Source organism: Alexandromys fortis, unplaced genomic scaffold (genome assembly GCF_014885135.2).
Source record: "Alexandromys fortis isolate MF-2015 unplaced genomic scaffold, M_Fortis_MF-2015_v1.1 scaffold_27, whole genome shotgun sequence".
Lineage (NCBI taxonomy): Eukaryota > Metazoa > Chordata > Mammalia > Rodentia > Cricetidae > Alexandromys > Alexandromys fortis.
In genome coordinates, this window is record NW_026067952.1 from 11318017 (window position 1) to 11339290 (window position 21274).

Here is a 21274-nt window from a genome sequence, read left to right on the forward strand (position 1 = left end):
TTGTCTGTGTGGTAGAAGATCTGCTTGTGTGTCTTGAGTCATTCATCTACCATAGTCTGTGTGTGTGTGTGTGTGTGTGTGTGTGTGTGTGANGAGAGAGAGAGAGAGAGAGAGAGAGAGAGAGAGAGAGAGAGAGAGAGAGAGAGAGACCTAATCTCTGCGGGTTGCTGAGGGTAAGGGATGCAGGTTGTGGCTGTATATTCCCTGTAGGGAGTACTTGGAGCAGAGCCAGCAGCGTGCTCTAGGGGCCTGGCACCGCCACTTCCCTGAGCAGGCGAGTCCCAACAGCAGACAGACAGGTGGGGCTGACCCAACAGGTTCCCAAGGCCAGGGGCAACAGGGCGGAGCATGGTTCAGACTTAGGGTGGCAACACTTTGGGGGCCCGGCCACACATGCAGGGCTGGCAAACTGGAGGCAGTGTCTTCATCTTAGAGCAGCCAACACAGGTGCAAGCCATGGAGCCTCGGGTGGGTAGGGCACGAGGTGGATGCATACATTCAGCGGCAGCCTAGTGCCTGGAGGGACCCAGGGCATGGCAGGACCCCTGCGGAGCCGGGTGGAGGAGCTCAAGCGGCCCTGGTGGAGGGAGAGCTCGCCCCTGGTGCTCCAGCACAGCGAGGCTGCAAGGCTTGCTGCGGACGCACTCCTGGAGAGGGGTGAGGCTGCCTACCTTCAGGTCATCTCCGAAGAGCGGGAACTGCCCTTCCTCAGTGCCCTGGATGTGGACTACATGATCAGCCATGTGCGTGGGGTTCCCGAGCTCAGCGAGGCCCAGGGGTCAGAGACCCTAGGGCAGGACCGCCACAGCATGCTCTCTGAAGTTACCTCAGGCACCTACTTCCCCATGGCTTCTGACTTAGATCCCCCAGACCTGGACCTGGGCTGGCCCGAAGTGCCACAGTCCACAGGTTTCAGTCCCACCCAGGCGGTGGTTCATTTCCAGAGGGACAAGGGCAAGAGCATCAAGGACCTGCTGCGATTCCTCTTCAGCCAGGCCCACACGGTAAGGGTCTTGTCTCACAGATGTGGATACAGATGTGGCTCACAGGGGGAAGGGGAGCAGTTTGGGCCATACAGAAGCTTAAGTGGGGAACCGGGACTAGAGTCTCTGACCTCTGTAAGATTCCCCAGCTGCCAGAGGACGGGTGGGTGCTTTATTTTCCGCTGGCACTCATGAACATTAAGTATAACTTCACTCCTGCAAGTGCATTGAAATTATTGGAAGGGGTCCTTCTCTTTCATGGGAGTCTATCGCTTTGATCAGATTTACGAGAAAAAGAAACCAAACTTTTTAAAAAAAGATTTTATCTATCTATCTGTCTATTTATTTATTTGAGAGACAGGGTTTCTCTGTAAAACAGCCCTGGCTGTCCTGGAACTCACTTTATAGACCAGGCCTTGAACCTTGAACTCACAGAAGCCCGCCTGCTTCTGCCTCTCAAGTGCTAGGATTAAAGATGTAAACCACCACTGCCCGGCTTAAGCCTTGTTCTTATGTTATGTTCATGAGTGTTTGCCTGCATGTGTATGCACCATGTGCATGCCTGGTGTCAGTGAAGGCCAGAGGAGGGTGTCAGGTCCCCTGGAACTAGAACTACATGTTGTGAGCCTCCATGTGTGCTGGGAATCAAACCAGGTCCTCTGGAAGAGCAGCCAGTGCCTGTTCTTAACCATTGAACTGTTTCTCAGGCCCTCAAGAAAGTTTATGCATCCCTCACCCCCAGACTAAGGACTCAGCCATGGTGAACAGCTGAGCTAATACCTTCACTCCTAAAGGAAGAAACTGAGGCCAGAGGGCCAGAGGGGGGCAAGAAGTTGCCTAGAGAGGTTGTCTAGGTCTGGGAGGGAAAACGTTTCTGACTCTAACCCCAACATGGCTCAGCTCAGCTCATACCCAGCTGCCTAGCAACCCCCTGGGCTGCATCAACAGCTGGGCCTAAAGCAGAGCCATGGGTTTTGGCATGGGCTAAGCTTTTAGTTTGGCACCAAGGAGGACCGTAGAGCAGAAGCCATTGGGCTTGGGGACATTAGGAAGGGGCAGCCACACCTGGGAAGCCCCTAGCCTCACAGCAGTGTAGCTTCATTGGTGGAGCCATGGCTCCCACTCAGATGAGGGAATAAATATGAAAGCCCCTGGCAGGGTTTGAGATAGGGGTGGACTCGTGCTGCGGAGAGCCGGGAGCCCACCAGCACCTCCAAAGCTATGTTCGCAAGCTTGCCTGTGCCGTAGGCACGGGAGGGCTGAGCTTGATTGGCATGGAGAACCGGGTAATTAGTGAGGTTATTGCTGTTGTCATCACTGTCCCCCTTTGATCTTTCAGTGCCTGCTCCCCCCACACTGGCCAGACCTGTGCTGCATAGTGGAGAATTCCCCAGTGCCCTGCCTGCTCACCTCAATTAGACTTTTCTGCCCCTGGGCTAAGAGTCGGGCTACTGGGCTGAGCTGTCACTCATTCCCAGAGTGACCTCAGACATGTTTTGTTTTCCCACAGTCCAGTGTTCTCCATTTGCTAAGAAGGCAGCAGGAAAGGGGAGGGGCATGGTTATTGAGCCTCTGTTGTGTGTTCTGGCCAGCATTTTCACATGTGTCCTTTGTAGTTATGAGAGCCACTCCATTTAGCAGACAAGGAAGCTGAGGCTCCCTAGGTGACCCCAGGACTGTACTTCTAGGAAGAGGAGGAATGTGGATTCGAACCCACTTCTTTTGGCTCCAAGCTGCAGCAGTAGGCTCCATCCCTCCTGCTCCTAAGCCCTGCAGAGGACAGAAGACTCTCACAGTAGAGACACACAATGGGAAGGAGAAGCAACTGGAGGCTTAGGGAATACCTGTATGCTAGAGGCACACGCTGAGCAGGAAGCTCAGGCATAAGGAAAGGAGGGTTGTGAATACAAGCTGCCATACCAGACCTCTGCAGCTTCAAGAGCATCTGAGGTTTGGTAAAAGACAGAAGTCCCCAGCACTGGATCGCAGCTTCTCCCCTACTAGCCTCAGACAATCCCTAGGCCAGAGCAAAGCTGGTGCCAACAGCAAACATGGGAACCAGTCTGGAAAGCTGAGCTCTGCTTCTGACTCCCACCTTCTCTGATTCTCCAAAAAGCAGAACTTCAGACTAACATAGCTGATCTACAGACATCTTGGAGAATCTGCTACCAGACACTGTCCATAAAACAATTCCTCAAAGACTTTCCAACAACCAGAGCTTCAAGATAGTCAATTCCCCCTGTGCCTAAGAAGAACACAGGTTAAGGCAGGCATAGCGACACACTTCTGTAACCCCGATAAAAACGGGGCTGAGCCGGGCGATGGTGGCGCACTCCTTTAATCCCAGCACTCGGGAGGCAGAAGCAGGCGGATCTCTGCGAGTTCGAGGCCAGCCTGGTCTACAGAGCTAGTTCCAGGACAGACAGGCTCCAAAGCCACAGAGAAACCCTGTCTCGAAAACCAAAAAAAAAAAAAAAAAAAAAAAAAAAAAAAAACGGGGCTGAGACAGGAGTGAGCTCAAGGCCAGCTTGGATTACTGGGTTATACAGAATGAGACCCTGTCAAGAAAAAAAAAAATCCAATTCCGGTGTATGTGTCCTGGCTTTCAACCATACTTCTCCTGGGGCTGAACTTGCCCCGCCTCCTTCAGGTGGTGGCTGTGGTGATGGACGTATTCACGGACATGGAACTTCTGTGTGACCTCATGGAGGCCTCCAGCCGACGCGGTGTCCCCGTCTACCTCCTCCTGGCTCAGGAGCACCTGAAGTACTTCCTGGAGATGTGCTATAAGATGGACCTCAACGGGGGGCACCTGGTGGTCAGTATGGGCTGAGAGCTTCCACTGTGGGGAGAGGAAGAGTTGGGAGGAGGGCAGCTGGCAATCAGTGAGCACTGGGGGAGCAGTGGGAATGGGACACATGGTTTGGTTAGCTGCCGGGGACCAGACACCCCTTAGGTTACAGACAGAGCCCAAGGGTCACTTTCTTCTTTTTCCCAATTTATTTTTATTATTTTAAATTATGGGTATGTGAGGGTGCTCATGGAAGCCCCAGGAATCAGACTGCCCTCCTACGGGAGTCATAGGGAGCTGCCAGCCACCTCACAGCGAGGGCTGGGAATAGAACTCAAGTCCTCTGAAAGAGTGCTCTAAACTACTGAGCCATCTCTCCAGCCTGAGCGCCCCTTTCTGAAGGTCCTCCTTCCACCCATCTCCCTTTGCTCTTGGCCCAGAACATGCGGGTGCGGAGCACGTGCGGGGACACATACTGCAGCAAGGCGGGGCGCCGATTCACCGGGCAGGCCCTGGAGAAGTTTGTCATCATCGACTGTGAGCAGGTGGTGGCAGGCAGTTACAGGTGAGACGATTAAAAGGAGAGGGGCCTGGGGGGGGGGGGGGGCTGCGCCACGATCTAGCGAGGGCATCTCAGATCTGCCTGCTTTGAATTTCTTCCATCAAACAAACACGCACTAGGCACCTGCTGTGTGGGAGGGACCATGCCGGGCTATTGATAGATGGGAGCCCACTCTACTTAATGCCTTGGTATAGAAAGAAACGACTCCACGTGGGAAACAGAGGGACTTCGGAGGCCCTCATCCCCGACCCAATTCTAGTACTGACTGCTCCTGTTGAGCCCGGGACTCTGTGCGTTGACTCCTGACTCTGGCCCTCTGTCCCCAGCTTCACCTGGCTTTGCAGCCAGGCCCACACCAGCATGGTGCTGCAGCTGAGGGGCCACATCGTGGAAGACTTCGATCGGGAGTTCCGGTGTCTGTACGCTGAGTCACAGCCTGTGGAAGGCTTCTGCGGCCATGAGGATCCACTGTCTTCCCGGGGACCTCGTCCTCCTCCTGTGACGCTGGCCTTTGGACCTGGAATTCCAAGTGCTACAGGCTCCTCCCCTTCCAGCAACAGCCTGGGCAGCATCAAGCACACGCCTCTTCTGGGCCGGTCTTCCTACCTCGCTCTACCGGGCGGCGGTGGCTGCAGTGATATGGGCATGGGGTCCTCATCCCCAGGTCCTGCGCACCACGAAGCTGGTGGCCCACCATCCTTGTACCGTCAGCTTTCAGATCCTAACCACAGCTCAACTCCTGGACCCTACCGGGCCAACCTGAGCAAGCTGGGGGCATCTCCATGGTCCCAGTCCTCTCCTGCCCTCAACCACTGCAGTGCCAGTCCCTTGACCCTGACAGTGGGGTCACCTCTGCTCCCATGTTCCCGCCCCCTCCTTCACTTCACCAGGGGGGTCCCAGCACTGTCCCGACTTCCAGAGAATGGGTTCCCAGCAAGTCAAGAGCCTATCCTTCCACGAGGTCGCTGGGTAACTGGCCCAGCTCTGGAGACAGTGGAAGAAAAAAAGGTATCTCTGAGTCAGAGCCATGATCACCTGGATCGAATTGTCCCCTTCCCTAAAGCAGGAGGCCCCAATTCTAGAGTCACCCCCAATTCAGGTTCCCTTCAGCATGGTGAGCAGGCCCTAGATGATAGGAGATTGTCCCTGAGCCATAGCTACAGCCAGCTGGATCTCCTGTCCCAGGGTCCGGGTGCTCTGGAGTCAGGTTCCCTCAGACCTGGTGATCTGGGTCTAGAGGACAGGAAGCTGTCCTTAAACCACAACCATGGCCAATTGGACCTCCTGCCACAAAACCCCAAGGTCCAGGCCTTGAAAATACCCCCTGATGCCAATTCTTCAGCCAGGCACGACAATCAGAGTCTAGATGAACGGCGGCAGACCCTAGGCCACAGTCAGCTGGACCTCATCACCAAGTTTGGCCCATTCCGGAGCGAGGGGCCTGGACCCAGTGGTCCCCCAGAGCCAAACCCAGTTTGCATGGCCGGAGTAGGCTCTGCAGATGAGAAGCGACTGACTCTGGGCCACAGCAAACTGGACCTCATCACCAAGTATCATCAGCTACAGGGTGCCCGGCAGAGACCTGAGCCAGGCTTCCCAGGAGCTCCACTAAGTGGCCATCAAAATGGCAGTAACAATGACCTATATGCACCCGAGAAACGGCTGACCTTGGGCCACAGCAAACTGGACCTCATCACTAAGTACAACAAGTCCAAATTCAAGCAGCTCCGAAGTCGCTTTGAGTCCTAACTCTGGTCTTGGCAGGGTCAGCCCCTCCCTCCATCCATAGATTTGACATGTTCAAGTTCAAGACTGCAGAGTGAGAGTATAAAGCTGGGATGCTGCATAAGGAGGGGAGGCGTCTAGCAGTCCAGGTCAGATGCTCCCTGGGCTCAAGACTTATATACACACACGCACAGGAACACATACAAACAGAAGCCAGAGTTACTGGGTGTTTTCTGAATGTCCTGGGGCTGGGCACTTCACATCCGTTATTCCCATTCCTCATAGCCTCAAGATGGACCTCTTGTTGGCATATAGTATATTAAGTATTATTCTCTTCCACTCCATTTTTTTGTTTTGTGTTTGTTGGTTTACTTTTAGTTTTTGAAGCCAGAAAATTATTTTCTGACTGATTGAAATCCTCAAGAAAAACTGGATGCTGCAACAGCTGCCCTCTTGGGTTTAGGTTTTGTTCTTTTACGGAATCCATGTCTGAATCTGTGATAGACAATTTTTAGAGGCCTCATCCACCTAGTCCCAGTAGCATGTCACTGCTTGGCCTCGGCACTCCGGTTGTACTTTCTCTTGCACTTGGCAGCAGAGCCACGTTGACCACAGGCCGGCTTCTGAAGGTGGTGGCCTCAGAGCCACAGCGGCAACACAGCGCATGTATCTTAGTGCGTCACTTTCCAAAGGAAGACACTCCTTTTTTCGTCTTCTTTCTGCCGCAGAGGCCAAAGAGTCTGGAAGATGGTCTTCTTGTTTAATAAGTTTGGAGTTTAGATGAGTAATTTGGAGGCAGATCCAAGTAAACTACGGGTTAGGGAACCCCGCCAGGCCGGAAGCCCCTGGCTTTAAACATGTATTTTGTTTGCACAGACCCAACACACAGCATCTGTAGTTCTGAGTTGCTATGTACATAAAACTCAGACACTACAAGGATGCCCAGGTGCCCAGACAGTACACACAGAACAGTGACCAGGTAGCCAGAGATGCATATGGTGAGTACACGTAGCTCCGTGTGATGAACTCACAGAACTTTAGCTGCAGGTGCTTAGTCTTGTCTGCCTAAATTAACGGCCACAGAGAATGCATGCAGTCAGTACACACTGCAGAATCCCCTCGGGATTCATAGACTATACACATATGACCCCCATCCTCACTCTGTTTGCAAAGCCCTGCCCTGAACATGCCAGAGAGCTGAAAGGTTTCTAATACGCAGATCCAGAGGGCTGCAGCTTAAATGCATAAAGCATGGAAAACAAGGCAGAGCTGCGGTAATGAAAAATGTACTAGGGACAGGGGCCCGGAGGTGGCGGGGCGATCAGGAAAGTCTATCAGAGAGAAGCTGACTTTGAGGCAGGTCATGAAGGATAGGGTAGGGACAGAGGCAGATCCGAGAGAGCTAGAATTCTTGGTAGAGTAAGACGGATGGAAAGAGGGCCCAGGGTCTGGGGTGAACGGAAGATAATCATAGCATGTGGGTGGACACTGGACACAAAAACAGGCCAACTTGCCCAGTGTCTCGTGAAGCTCAGGCTGCAGCTGGTCATGGACTCTCTCCTGAAGTCACCGCCTGCCTGAGAGAGGGCATGGTGCAAATCAATAAAGGCATACATGCTGAGATCCAGTAGCAACCTGATGTGTTCTAAACTGTGGGGTTACAGATGGAGCTGGGGAAGGGGCGATGTTCAGGCCCTTTTCAGATGAATAGGGTCCCTTGGAGAAGAAAGCAAGCATAAAGAGGGGCTGAGGGAAGGGTTTCTTAACTTCTTCCTTCCTTGCTGTGGCATTCTGAGACACCCTGAGTGCTTTTGTAGCTTCTACAACAGATAAATTTATTTTGTCTATGAAAACGGCCACACCACTATCCTCAGGGCAGGTGGCGACGGCTGGCAAGTGTGTGTGTTAAACTGTGCGTAAGGACACATTGAGGAAGCAAGCCAGAACTCACATCTTTGCCCACCTTGAACCTCTTCTCCAGTCTCCCCAACACCCAGCTTCACACATCGCCCCATCTCTCCAGTGTCTTCTTCAGCCTGTTTCCTACGGTTCTGGGCATGTCTCTTCCGACCACTTTGTCCTGGGCTCGTTTCTCCCTACTGGACACTCACCTGGGTGACCCTTGCCCCGAATTTCAGTCTTCAGCCTCTGACTCCCGCCTCCGCTCCAGATTCGCATTTCTGTCCGCATAGCCAGGCTGGGATCATACCCTTTCCCAAACTTGCCCCTTCTCCGACCTTATCAGGTAAATACATTCCTCATCAATCCATCCTCAGTCAGACAACAATGGTTCCTTCTCATCCGCCCAGCCTCAGGTTTGGTTGATTAGTCCTTCTTAAAAGACCCCACAGAGCGAGGAACCAACGGCCTAAAACGAGAAAACGATCCGGAGGCGGGGTTGGGCGGGGTCAAACCGCGTCGCTAGCAACCATAGAGTCCTCCCAAAGGGCGGGGCTAGAGAGGCGCAAGAATGGCTTGGCTCACGCGTGCTCCCGGAAGTCGGCCTGGGAGGAGGCGGAAACGGAAAGCTAGTTACGGGAGAAGTTGTAGCGTGTGGAGATTGGAGTCGTTTGGTGAGTTGGTGGGACGTGGGACGGCGAGGGTCAGTTCCGGGCTCCGCGGCGGGAGGATTAGGAGCAGGAGAGTCAGGAGGGATCCTGTGGGTGGGTGCGACCCGAGGTCTGAGGGGCCTGAGAGGGCGGGTCAGAGGAAGCGTGGTGGGTTGACCCGGCTCCTGAGAGGATCTGTCGGCCCAGAGCCCACAGTCGCGCAGCCCCCCGGCTTCTTTCATGGCGGTCAGAGCGTCGTTCGAGAACAACTGTGAGATCGGTTGTTTCGCCAAGCTCACCAACACTTACTGCCTGGTGGCCATCGGGGGATCAGAGAACTTCTACAGGTGAGAGCTCCAGGCCCTGGGGCGCCGGGCAGGGAAGGGATGCCGGGAGCGAGAGGGACCCCGGGAACCAGCGACTCCGTGTCTCAACAGTGTGTTCGAGGGCGAGCTCTCCGAAACCATTCCTGTGGTGCATGCATCCATCGCCGGCTGCCGAATCATCGGGCGCATGTGTGTGGGTAAGGCAGGTGGGAGACACCGAGGGTCGAATGGAGCCTTGAAGCCCTGAACCAATCATTAACTCCTGGAGCCTACCCCAGGGATCCGGGGGTTTCCAGGCTTTCAGGCTCGCTGGACTCAGGAATCTGTCAGGGGTAGGTGGGACTCAGTCTAACTGCGGATCGAAAGCCTGCTAGCGCAGACTTCCCGAGAGTTGGCCTAAGCAAACTTGTATTAAGTACTTTGATTCTTGATCTCTGTTCCTTCACAGCGACGCTGGAAAGTAGGGATTGCCCTCGTTGGACTATTGAGGAAACTTGACTCTTAGAGCTGTGTGACTCACCAAGTTCCACTACCAGGGTGGAGGAGGATTTGAAGCTCACCTCTCTCTCTTTTTTTTTTTCTCTGATTATGGACAAGTTGCTTCATGCTATTAAGCATTAATTTCTGCCTCAGCAAAGTAACTAAGAGTCCCAGGTTATCCTGTTCAGCTACATTTAAATCTTACATTCTCTAAATACATCTCTTGAATGGCAGCCTTTACACTTTGACCTCTAAACATCGCTGAATAGCCTCCAACTTTCAGTTCTTTTTCTTTTTTTCCCCTTTCACGTTGGCGACAGCCACACTGTCCCTGTAGCTAAGAATGACCTAGAACTTCTGATGCTCCCACATCCACTTCCCGAGTTTTGGGATTAGTATGTGTGTGCCATCCTGCCTAAGCAGTTAACTTGGCTGTGTACATTGCTGCCACCCCTTTTTGGGTTTTGTGAGACAAGGTTTTTCTGTGTGACAGTCCCAGCTGTCCTGGAGCTTGCATTGTAGATTAGGCTGGCCTCGAACTCACTGAGATCCACCTGCCTCTCTGCCTCCCAGGTGCTGGGATTAAAGGCATGCTCCACCACCACTGGCCCCCACCCCCCCTTCTTTGGTTCTGCATGTTGGGGTTATTCAGACTTTTATTTACCTTAAAATTTTTTTTTAGCTGTTGAGCATGGGTGATGACTGTACAGTTTCTTATTGACTGCAGTGCTCTGGCCTTTAACTGTGTCCTTAGGATATGAAACAAATTTTGACAGGATCTGGGAGATTTTAGCCTGGTCTTTGTTCTGTTTTAATGAAAGTAACTTGAACTTCAGAAGTTTAGAACTGTGGCTCCTAAGGCTAGGCAGGAGTTTAGCTGTTGTCATAATGTAATGTAGTTTGTTCTTTCACACTGTTGAATGCTTTGTATTAATATTCTAATGATTACAAGTATTTAGACAATTTTCACTTTGGTGTCTAAGGACTAGTACTGCTATATAGATATGAACTTATGTACATATTTCTATTGGACACACACATATGAGTGGATCGAAGTAGTCACAGGGTGTGTGACAGGTTAGGGTAGTAGATGGCACAGTGATTAGCTGACACAGATGGCCTTTGTGCACTCCAGTCAGAGCGGAGAGTTTTAGTTGTTCTGTGTATTACTGCTGCCACTTGATCTTTGGGAAATTTTAGCCATTCAAGTAGGTGTGTAATGATAGCAAAATGTAATGCCAGGAGCCTTCCCTGCCAGTCCTGAACTCCCCCCAGTTGGTAACGATGAGGTGGATGATGTTTGTTGGGATAGATTCTTAGCCATCTGAGGCCTGTCCAGGGGATCCGTGGTTCATGCTTGGATCTATAGGATTTGAGTTTAGAGCTCTCTTAGCTAATGGGGCTAGAACAGGAGATATCCCAGGAAGTATCTCTTATGCTCATGGTATATCTTTATCCTACCTTACAATTTTGTTTTCTCCAGGGAACAGGCATGGGCTCCTGGTACCCAACAACACCACGGACCAGGAGCTGCAGCATATCCGCAACAGCCTTCCAGATTCGGTGCAGATACGGCGGGTGGAGGAGAGACTCTCAGCCCTTGGCAATGTTACCACCTGCAATGACTATGTGGCCTTGGTCCACCCAGACTTGGACAGGGTGAGACGGCAGCTTGGCCTGGAAGTTATAGGACTAGCCTAGCTAGTAGTTAGCCATTATTCCCCCAAGGCAGGAAATGAGGGTTCCATTTGCGTATTTTCTCAGTTATCAGCACTCAAAGTTTCTTACTTGTATAGGAAAATAAGACCTTTGTGTGTCAGTAAGTATCAAGCTGGGTGGGGCATTAATCCTTCAGGGTTGGGATTGGTCTATTCAGTCTTGGGCCTCGGCCACGATAGTTGGTTGACAGTTGACTAGGGTAAGTATGTATTATTGAAAGGGTGACGTGGAGCTAAGACTCATGTTTTTCAAGGCTTGCCTAGGTTTTAGGGGTTCTAGGCTGTGCCTAGACTCTTAGCCAATCCCCAAATCTTACTCAGTGAGGCTTCCATGTGCAGATGTGTAGTAAAAAAGGACTCAGGGAGCAACGTCTGTGTTGTCTAGAGAGCCCCTGGATGTTTGGTCTATGTGTTCTGGACTGTGGACACAGTACCTTTGTCGGCAGGAGACAGAAGAAATCCTGGCTGATGTGCTCAAGGTGGAAGTCTTCAGACAGACAGTTGCTGACCAGGTGTTAGTGGGGAGCTACTGTGTCTTCAGTAATCAAGGAGGTCTGGTGCACCCTAAAACTTCAATCGAGGACCAGGACGAGCTGTCCTCCCTTCTTCAGGTTCCCCTTGTGGTAAGCATCCCTGCCTTCTGACCCCTGTCTGCTAGAGGCATTCCCTTTTGTCAGTCATTACCTTTCCTAGTTTGACACAGGAACAGGCTTTGGGAGAAGAGTCCTCCCTTACAGTTAAGAGCCATGACTTATGTTGAGCTCACCCTCTGCAGGCCGGCACTGTGAACCGAGGGAGTGAGGTGATTGCTGCTGGGATGGTAGTGAACGATTGGTGTGCGTTCTGTGGTCTGGACACAACCAGCACAGAACTCTCAGTGGTGGAGAGCGTCTTCAAGCTAAATGAGGCCAAGCCTAGTACCATTGCCACCAGCATGCGGGATTCCCTCATTGACAGGTAACTTTGCCCTTTTTTTGTTTTGTTTTTTTGAGACAGGGTTTTTCTGTGTAACCCCGACTGTCCTGGAACTCAAGAGTTCCACCTGCCTCTGCCTCCTGAATGCTGGGATTAAAGGCGTGTGACACCATGCCTGGCTTACATTGTCTTTGAGTGGGGAAGGAAGCCATGTCATTGAACCAGAGCCATGTTCTGTTTGGAAGGTTGTCCCCAAATGTGAGCATGCACACGACTTAGAGCCCCCAAATGTCCCTTGGCATCTGTTCAGACTCAGCCTTCCTTGAAGACTGTGCTGTCTAGGCAGACCTTTCCTGTGATCCATCTTACTTGATCACTGACCATGTTCTGCAGTTTGTATTTGCCTATGTGTCCACTATCTCTAGCTAATGGTCTAAACCCTGAGATCGAAAAGCGCTGTTAGCTATGGAAGGTGAGAATGCTCCTCTTAATCACTGAGGAGACCCCAGATTGCTAAGGGCACTCTTAAACAGGTTGCAGGTGGATTTTATGTTGAAATCAAAATTTAGAGCAATGGTTCTTAACATGTGGATTTCAATCCCTTTGGAGGTTGAATGACCCTTTCTCAGGGTTGCATACTGGGCATCTTGCATATCAGATATTTGCATTATGATTCATAACAGCATCAAGATTACAGTTTTGAAGTTGTAACAAAAATAATTTTATAGTTGGGGTCCTTAGAACATGAGGATTATTAAAGGGCCACAGCATTAGGGAGGTTGAGAGTCTAGATTTCTGTGGATTAAAAAGCCAACCAAACTGGGCATGGTTGGCTCACTGTCTCACTTGGGAGGCTGGACTAAGACTTGACGCATCTGGAAGAGCAGCAGGAGCCTATCCTGGGTAGTTTGGCCTCCTTTCTCTCAGCCTGAGGGACTTTTCTAACACACCTCTCTGAGGATAGAAACCCCAAAGTGGCAAGTAACAGATTCTTTGTTTACCATGGAAGGACTTTCCCTTTATCCTACTGCGTTTTGCACTGATGCCCGTGGATAAGGCTGCAGGGGTAATGAGGTAGTGTAGTTCTATATCCTGTCCCTAAAGGGTTCAGTGTATATGGGCGATAGAGTTGCTATATAACTTCTGGCTGTTAAACAACAAATGGTTCCCTAGTTGTCCCCATATGGAAGCTTGTGAACCGGTGGGAAGTTTTCTGGGATTATAGATAAAGTTTCATGGGTGATATTAGTCTGCTTCAGGGGATGAGGAGGTGTTTAAATATGGAGAAAAGAGTGAGGAAGAGCCTCATACAGATAGAGATGGAAAATGCTGAGTGTGTGAAGGATAAATGTTTCCCAGAGGCTGAGGGCTTTACATTCCAGTATCAGGATGTTTGGGTTGTTGGCCTGGGGTTTTGAGCTTTAATGGATGTTGGGTTGCTTGTTTGTGTAGATTCTCAGAATACAGTTGAGCTCCGTGACCCAGGCCGGCGAGGTGCTGAGGTAGAGCTGTGTGCCACCACACCTGGCTGTGTGTGTGTCTTAATAAGCTGCTCTGAGAAGTTTTGATGAGGACATTTTGCACTCACTCTGACTAACTTTGCTGTCAGAACTGGTGAACAATTGAGAGTTTATGCACTCTAGGCAAGTGCTGTGCCATCGAGCTACACCCCAGCCTGAGAAGTTGTTCAACAGCGTTTATGTGCCAGACAGTATTAATGTGATGATCAGAACACGCCCTGGCCTTTGGAACAATGGAATTTTGTAAGGAGGTAGTGCCTTACAAATAATTTAACCAAGAAACAAAAATTTTGAGGTTAGAGAGATGGGTCAGAGGTTAAGAGCACTGGCTGTTCTTCCAGAGGTTGAGTTCAATTCCCAGCAACCACATCCATCTATAATGAGATCTGGTGCCCTCTTCTGGCCTGCAGGGATATATGTAGACAGAACACTGTATACATAATAAATAAGTAAAAAATAAGTAAATACATAATAAATAAGTAAAAAAATTAAGTTTATAAGTAAATTAAAAAACTTCTTAAGTAATAACTGCAAAGAAATTTATATTTATATAACCTAGTAATTGATACCTATCAAAAAACTATAGCAAAATATTGAATTATAGAGACTATTTTAAAGTTAAGCAGAACTGCTAGCCACTGGTCAGTGTGTTCCTGGTAGTCCTTGCCTATGCTGTTAGACAATAGAAAGGAAAGGGTCTTAGGAAGGAAAGGAAGCCTCATAAATCAGTTTCCTTTGGCTTTTGGACATGTTTAGAGGTGCCCATAGGACTTCGCAGTGAAGATGCCAGCTTGGCATGGGGTGCTAGCATAGGGTAAAGTGCTTGCTGTGCAGGCAGTATTCCCAGCACCCAGATAAAAGGTGGCTCTGTGCCACGGCTGGGAGCTCACTGGCCACTTACAGAAGTGATGGGTTCCAGTTTCAGCGAGAAACCCTGTCTGAAAAAATAAATTGGAGAAGCATTGAGAAAGACACATGACATCAACCTCTTTACGGGCCTGCACACACAATAAGCATTCCAGTTTCTCTATCAGGCAGTGATTAGCACCTCCAGTAAGAGTGATTTCACTCTGACCTGTTTTCCAGTTTGTGCACTTATATCGGCAGTTCTGGAAAAGGAGGCCTGGCCTCTTAGAGGCTGGTCTGGGCACATCTTGTCTTCACTGACCTTCCTTGCTTCTATCTCTTATGTTCTGAAGCTCAAGTTTATGATCAGTAACCGAATAAATTGGAGAAGGTGACCTAATAAGGAAAGAATAGATTTTACTTTTCAAACAGAGAGTTTTAGGCCAGCCCTTGATGTACAGGATTAGTCAGATCTGAAACCTTGGGGACAGGTGGGGTTGAGTGGCTTTTCAGTGACTGAGCAGAGAGGTCTGGGGTGGGGCAGTGTGCCCTGTAAACAGCTACTGACCCACAGTTTCTCTCTGCAGCCTCACCTGAGTCCCCTTCCTGCTGTTGTGTGGCTCCTGCCTCTGGACTTCAGCTCCTTTTCCATGCCTGAGCTAGTCTGTACCAGTGCTGGCAGCGGGCCATGGCAGAGAGCTCATCAGAGCTGGATGGTTGATGCCCAATTCTTCACCTGTGCCATCTCTTGACTATTGTTGCAGAAAAACCTGACTTGTCATGCCGGCTTTCAGTTCTTTTGGTCCCTGGATGAAAGTTCTGCTGTCTTGTGCCCCACCCCATTAAAGGACTGCCTCCCACCGTGCTCCGTGTGCTCTTTGTGGACATCTCCCTTGGCAGTGCTTTCCCAGCTCTTCCTGGGTCATGGGGAGGTTGGGTGGGGTTGTCGAGCAGTGCTTTCCCTCAAGAAGATGGGAGACCTGAAGGTGTGGGGGCACACCTTTAGGCCCAAGGAAAGTGGATATGTAAATTGAGACCTGCCTGGCTACATAGCAAGTTCTAGGACAACCAGGTACACATAGTGAGACCCCGACTAAGTAAAGATAAACAAGAGGAAGTAGTATGCCCTCTGGGATTCCCCATTTAAACCCATCTTCTGCCTCTGCTTTCCTGGCCGCAGAATGAGAATCACTGCCCTTTCTGCCTGGGCAAGCACCTTGTGAGGCCACAGGTGCAGCTTCAGAGTATTCTAACCCTGTCCGACCTTGAGGAAGACTGAGTAGCCTTGGATGCCGGCTGCCCCCTCTGATTGGTTCCAGCCGGTGCGTGGGGCGGAGCCTGGGGTTATGGGCGTGGCTGGCCAGTCCCGAGCCTCTCCCGAGGTCGGTGAGCCCGCCCCTGGCGTGCGAAATTCTTTCTAGGACTCAGCTGCGTCATAACGCTGCTCCTCCCAGGCCAGGCCACCAAAGCTGCGTTTCCTGTAGAGCCGCTTTCACTTCGCTCCCTGAGGTGAGGGTAGGGTAGGGTGTTGGTGGTGGGTGGGGTGTCACCTGCTCTGGCCTGGTGCCTAATGGACTTGTGTTACAGACCATGGGCGCTTTCCTGAGTGGTGGCCAGGATGGCCCGGAGCCCGCGCAGCCCCACCCTCCGGCGCCAGAGGATCCGCAGCAGCCTCAGCCCGAGCCCGGCCCATGGGGACCACTGGATGATGTGCGCTTTCTAATCGCCTGCACATCGTGGTACTGACCCGGTTACCCCTGGCCCGTGCCCTCTAGGGTCTGGCCTGGCTGTGTCTCCTCACCCCATGATTTCCTGTTTTACTTCCTCACTCTGGGCAGAGATTCAGGAAAGATCCTAGAGACTGAAAGTCCCACAGGGCGACCTCGGGGTACTGCTCCCCAACCTCAGCCCCTAAACCAGATCCTTCCTCACCAGCCCCTAAACCAGATCATTCCCAAGCCCCTTTCCAGCTCCGTCCTGGGGCAGCCTTCCTGAAGCAGAAGAACCAGGACCAGATGCTGGCCTCCTAGCAGGATTTGATGCTGTTGAACTCTGGTTTTCCCTCGCTAGAACTGAGCTGCTGCAGGTGTCCCAGGCCACAGCCCCTGTGCCCTGTCTCCAGAGAAACCTTGTCACAGTGACCCTCCCATACTCCCGAGGTACCTGGAGGGAGGACATCTGATTGCTGGCTAGCAGATGCGTGGGGCTGCTGCAGAACGCCCCAGTGCACCCTTCTCTCAGTAGCTTTTTAAGGGCACACTCGGGCCCTCGTCTTTGTTCCCACACCCCATGGAAAAGACGCTGTATTTCTGTTTTATTTAGAAATGATTTAAAAAACATCATACAAAGGCTGATCAGTTTAAAATGTGACCGACACTGAGATGCTGTAATGTCACCCAGGCTGAGGGGAAGCTGAGCTCGGGGGGCCCTGGTGCTTTGCCCCTCTGACTGCTCTGGCCTGGGGTGATGGACAAACAGATGACTGCAGGCAGAAGAATCCAAGATTGGAAGCCTCTAGGCTGAGCCCTCTGGGCCTGGCCCTACATCCCTCTTATCTGCAGCCTGGGCTGCCTGCCTCCATCTCCTGCTCTTTCTCAACTGGTCTTGGAGTACCAGGAGCCAACAGGGAGCTTGCGGGGCCTAGAGCTTTCAAGAAGTGAGAGCACCAACCTGAGGAGAGGGACCAGGAAGTTGGGGGAGGGAGGCCCAGAAGAGAGTACTAGAAAAGACATTGATCTCAGACCCTAGAAGGGTCCACAGATGGGAACACAGACCCAGCCAGAGCCACTGATGGCAGGGGCAGATAACAAGACCTCCCTGGGCTTCATCTGAGGGCAAGATGAGCGCTGCCCTCAGCCTCTTAGGGCCTTCGTGTGAGTGGACAGGTGTGAGCTAATAAAGTGCTTGGCAAAGTATAAAACACCGTACAAACCTATGAATCACTAAATCTCGCAACCATTCCCCGCCTGCCCCAGGGAGCCTGCCCTTGGCCAAAATGAGAAAAAAACAGAATGGTGATGACGGGGCACAGTGCCCCATTACAGATGCTTCTGGGATGAGAGACTTTACTCAATAGCTCCCAGGGCAGCAGGAGTCCCTGTCTGTGCTACAGGGTAAGCTAACCCAAATCCCAGAGGCCGCAGGGCAAGGCCCATGCAGGCTCAGAGGGCAGGGTTAGTGTCGGCACCCCACTAGAACCCTAAAGGCTGCCCCCTAACTGCTTTTGGACTTTGGCAGAGAGCCAGCAAGCATCACCGTACCCATTGGTCTTGCCTAATGACAAGCATGGCTGCCAGACTGGGGCAAGTCCAGCCTAAACCTAGGAGCTCCTGTCAGATGTGAAGAAGAAAAGAGGGAAAAGAAAAGAAGAAGAAAAGTGGGGTGGGGTAGGGAGTGAGGGGAAACCCCTAAGCTTGGGGCTGCTGCCAGCAAGGAGTACCCTTTTCCTAAGAGCAGTGCAGGACGCTGAGCCCAATGAGCTGGGCTGCCAGGGTCAAGACTGGAGCACAAACACTGCCTCCAGGCTGAGAGATTGAGTTGCCTCGGGGTCACTGGGGTGTGGATGGAGTACTTAAAAGGCTGTCCTGGCCCTTTACTCTGAGGCTATGACTGGTGGCTCTAGAGCCATCTCTGCTTCTCCTAACTAATCAGACTGAGAGCCCATGCCACCAAAGACAGGATGGAGCAGGGCTGGGGACAACAATAATGGAAGGGAGTAGAGGATGCTCACGAACTAGGGTCAGCTCCCGCCCCTAGTTGAGCCTCCTGGACAGGACCCTGCTAGTATCAGGACCCAGGAGTGGCCTTTGCAGCACCGTGGTCCTTAATGCCTGGGAAAGGGCCACCACACTGGCCTCATCACCGAGACAGTCACCTCTAATTGACCTAAAGCCTCAAGTAGCCTTTGCAAAATGGGACTTTAAACAGTAGTGACAGGACATTTGAATATTCACGACATGACAGCTGGGGTCCTTGTGAGACCCAGCTGGGCCACAGCCTTGCCTGCAGCATGTGGCCCTAAATCCTGGGTCTCAGAGGAGACCTGACAAGTGGGGCAGGTTTCCTGAGGAATCTGCTATTGGCTAGCAGGGGAAACCCAGGCTTTACCCACTGTGTTGGCAGCAGGGGCGCTGCAGCCTTGGAGGATAGTGGGGTAGGGGTGAGGGGACATCTGACCAGCAGGTGTTGGCAGAGGGGACTGGGATTGGTGGCATCTCAGGGAAGGAGGGGAGGGTGAGAGCTAGTGCTGGCTTGCCTCAGAGGGCTGGGTCCCAGCTAGGCCTAGAGCTTTGGTACCTTGCAGATACCATAGTGACCTCAGGGGCTCCTCCTGGCACGATTCTTGCTTCCTGACAGGGCCTGGCTTATTCCCTTGAGTAGAGAGTGATCTACCCAGGCCAGAAGGATGGCAACTGGGTGCCAGCTACCCAACCTGGGGCATAGCCACCCTCATTCCCTGCCCCATACTCAGCCTAGACCAATGCACCCACCACTTCAGCTACACACGAACCTGGCCTAGGGCCCTGCTGGCCCCGGTGGGCAGTGGCTAGAGCTGCCCCTCAGACCCTGGTGAGGAAGGGCCTGGCTGGCCAGACTGGGTAGACAGAGAGGGCTCTGGGCTGCTCATACCCACTCCTGGACTGGCCGCTTATAGTAGGTGACAGGCTGAGGGCCCGCCTTGTTCTTGAACTGGAAGATAGTGTAGAGCAGCACCAGGAGGCAGAGGGACAGGGTGCAGGGCACGACCACAGCCACGGCGTTCACGGAGCCCGGCACATCATCGATGGTCACCATGATGTCCACATCATCCTGGGGCAGCCTCCGCTCCTTACGCCGCTCCACTTCCTTCTGCTTGCAGCCCATCCAGTCACGCAGGATGTTGCGAGGGTAGCCTGGCTCCACACTCAGTTTCTGGTTGTCAAACTTCCAGTAGTCCCGGCCTTTGTAGAAGTAGGTGTAATCTGCAGGAAAGGAAAGGACTCAGCACCACGGCTCCCGGACGCTCCCTAGCACCTGCTCTGGACTAGGGTGGACCTGGGGTGCGAGAGAGAAGCTCCAAGTGGCACGGTGGGGGAGTGGCCTGCTGGAACCCAGGGTTTGTGTGAGTGCAGTGACCGCACAGTAACAACTAACACAGCAGGGAGGGTCCCCGGGACCTGGAGCAGCCCACCTGTTGGCTCAAGGGTGCTGGGAAACCACTAAGGGGTCCTGAGTAGAGCTGGCAAAGGCTTTCATTTATATAGCCCAGGCTGGATCATTCTTGGTCTGGAAACAGCTCTGTCACACTGTGCCCAGGCTTCCTATAAGGGTCAGATCAAGCCCCCAGCTTAAGGCTTTGTACAGTGTGATCTCCATAGCTCTGGGTCCTCAGTCTAACTCTCGCCCCAAGCTAATGGGAGTTGAGGAGCAAAATTTGATCTGTTAGCCACAGACACCATGGCTCCACAATTACAAGTTTTTTTGGGGGGGGGCGGGGCGGGGCTTGACATATCATTCTGTAACACAGATACAAGTTTTTAGGGCACTTCTCGTGGCTTTGATGGCTGGAAGGAAAGGAGGCAGGCAGCAGGCCAGGCAACTCTCCAATTACTCCCTAGGCAGCTCCCTCAAGGCTCCCAGCAACAGCCTTAGCAACCCAGCCATCTATAGACAGCAAAGCAGCTCACTTAGACTCTCCCCATTGGCTGGCTCCCCGGGACTTTCATTGGTCAAGGTCTTTGATGTCACCTGTCTCCGAGGCTCCCCAGAAGGCAGCACATTTTTAAAGCCACAAAGGAGTGGCACTCTCTGCCTTGTTTATTTCTTTTAACTTTGTCGGGATGCTATTTTCTGACACTGGACTGAGAACTCTCCATCTGGCCTGAGGCCCTCCCACACAAACTGGCTCTCAGTAATCACCGGACAGCAAATGACCAAGTCCTGTCTTCTTACACAAACGGAAGCACTAATGAGATCATAGGACAGCTGCAACCTCCACATGGCCCAGACTAGGTGGTGGCATTACTCTTGCTAAGTGTTCTCTGTGATTTCCCTATCAGCCTTTTTATCACACAGCCCTGATCATTCGCATTTCATGATGGCAGCTTGTGAAAGTTTAATGACTTGCCCAACCTTATGAGTGGTGGAGGGGATCTGTGAACCCAGCCTGCCCTGTCAGGAGTCACTGCTTTAGCTAGATCAACAGGCAGCCATGGGTGCTTGCTCTGCACCTGGTAAAGCCCGAACCTCCTTCGAGAAGCTTCTAATCTGGTAGGGAGACAGACTAGGCACTCCCTGATGGCACATGGTGAGTGATTGCCAGCCGAGCCTTCAAACCCCGTGAAAAAGCACCTTGAACCACCCCTGTCCATCAGTGCAGGTTAATTTACTATGCAAACATGCCCATGTGGGCCAGTTGTGTGTTACCAAGTTACATTACTCAAATCTGGATACCCAGGGACTTTATCTGGGCCTTGAGAACCACTAAAACTATCTCCCCGTTCCCACCTCAGCTTGGCTCTTACATCCTTCCTTGCTGATGAAGGCCCCTTGTGGAGCCTGTGGGATGCCCTTCCACACGGTGATGGGCTTGGGGTAGCCAGGGTCTGTGGCTCGCCGCTCCTCGCTGTAGCGCCAGTACCGTTCACCTTTGAAGAAGTAGGTTTTGCCCACAGGTTCCCAGCGCAGAGCCGTGTCGATTCCTTCACGGGGCAGGCAGCTGCCCAACTCTCCCAAGCTGTGGGGGTACCCAGGTTCCACTGTCACCTCTTTGAACACCCAGTACTTGTCACCTGCGGGAAGAGTCCGGAATCAGCCTTCAGGAGCCACCCAGGGTGGGGAGTTGTGGCCCATCTTCATTCATAAAATCAGAATTATGTCT

The 21274-nt window shown here is 52.1% G+C and overlaps 4 protein-coding genes across 5 annotated transcripts in view; 3 read left to right on the forward strand and 1 right to left on the reverse strand.

The window, feature by feature from the left end:
• Positions 1-387: 387 nt before the first annotated feature.
• Positions 388-8387, forward strand: Fam83c (family with sequence similarity 83 member C). The gene is made up of 4 exons (XM_050151095.1): positions 388-1004; positions 3634-3801; positions 4215-4339; positions 4663-8387. The coding sequence occupies exons 1-4, from the start codon at positions 489-491 to the stop codon at positions 6083-6085; spliced, it is 2232 nt and encodes a 743-aa protein (XP_050007052.1). The 5' UTR covers positions 388-488; the 3' UTR covers positions 6086-8387.
• A 137-nt stretch (positions 8388-8524) lies between these two features.
• On the forward strand, positions 8525-15280 carry Eif6 (eukaryotic translation initiation factor 6). Its single transcript, XM_050151099.1, has 7 exons — positions 8525-8634; positions 8818-8957; positions 9048-9133; positions 10900-11075; positions 11581-11757; positions 11910-12091; positions 15003-15280. Exons 2-7 carry the CDS (start codon positions 8851-8853, stop codon positions 15010-15012), a joined length of 738 nt encoding a protein of 245 aa, XP_050007056.1. The 5' UTR covers positions 8525-8634; positions 8818-8850; the 3' UTR covers positions 15013-15280.
• A 481-nt stretch (positions 15281-15761) lies between these two features.
• Mmp24os (MMP24 opposite strand) lies at positions 15762-16769 on the forward strand. Its single transcript, XM_050151100.1, has 2 exons — positions 15762-15924; positions 16003-16769. Exon 2 carries the CDS (start codon positions 16006-16008, stop codon positions 16159-16161), a length of 156 nt encoding a protein of 51 aa, XP_050007057.1. The 5' UTR covers positions 15762-15924; positions 16003-16005; the 3' UTR covers positions 16162-16769.
• Mmp24 (matrix metallopeptidase 24) overlaps positions 16708-21274 on the reverse strand; it is a 43221-nt gene continuing 38654 nt past the window's right edge. Inside the window, exons 8-9 of one of the 2 annotated variants that reach the window (XM_050151096.1) lie at positions 20919-21185; positions 16708-19376 (exon numbers count right to left, since the gene is read on the reverse strand). In XM_050151096.1, the coding sequence (XP_050007053.1) occupies positions 19039-19376; positions 20919-21185 (605 nt within the window). In that variant the 3' untranslated portion in view covers positions 16708-19038. Of the gene's footprint in view, positions 19377-20901; positions 21186-21274 lie in introns of both variants that reach the window. The other variant, XM_050151098.1, reaches the window with a different exon arrangement.

Coding starts and splice junctions, on each gene's coding strand:
- Fam83c (XM_050151095.1), top strand. CDS start 489: ATGCATACATTCAGCGGCAGCCTAGTGCCTGGAGGGACCCAGGGCATG. Junction 3,802..4,214: donor TCAACGGGGGGCACCTGGTG/GTCAGTATGGGC, acceptor CTCTTGGCCCAG/AACATGCGGGTGCGGAGCAC. Junction 4,340..4,662: donor GTGGTGGCAGGCAGTTACAG/GTGAGACGATTA, acceptor CTCTGTCCCCAG/CTTCACCTGGCTTTGCAGCC.
- Eif6 (XM_050151099.1), top strand. CDS start 8,851: ATGGCGGTCAGAGCGTCGTTCGAGAACAACTGTGAGATCGGTTGTTTC. Junction 8,958..9,047: donor GGATCAGAGAACTTCTACAG/GTGAGAGCTCCA, acceptor GTGTCTCAACAG/TGTGTTCGAGGGCGAGCTCT. Junction 9,134..10,899: donor CATCGGGCGCATGTGTGTGG/GTAAGGCAGGTG, acceptor TGTTTTCTCCAG/GGAACAGGCATGGGCTCCTG.
- Mmp24os (XM_050151100.1), top strand. CDS start 16,006: ATGGGCGCTTTCCTGAGTGGTGGCCAGGATGGCCCGGAGCCCGCGCAG.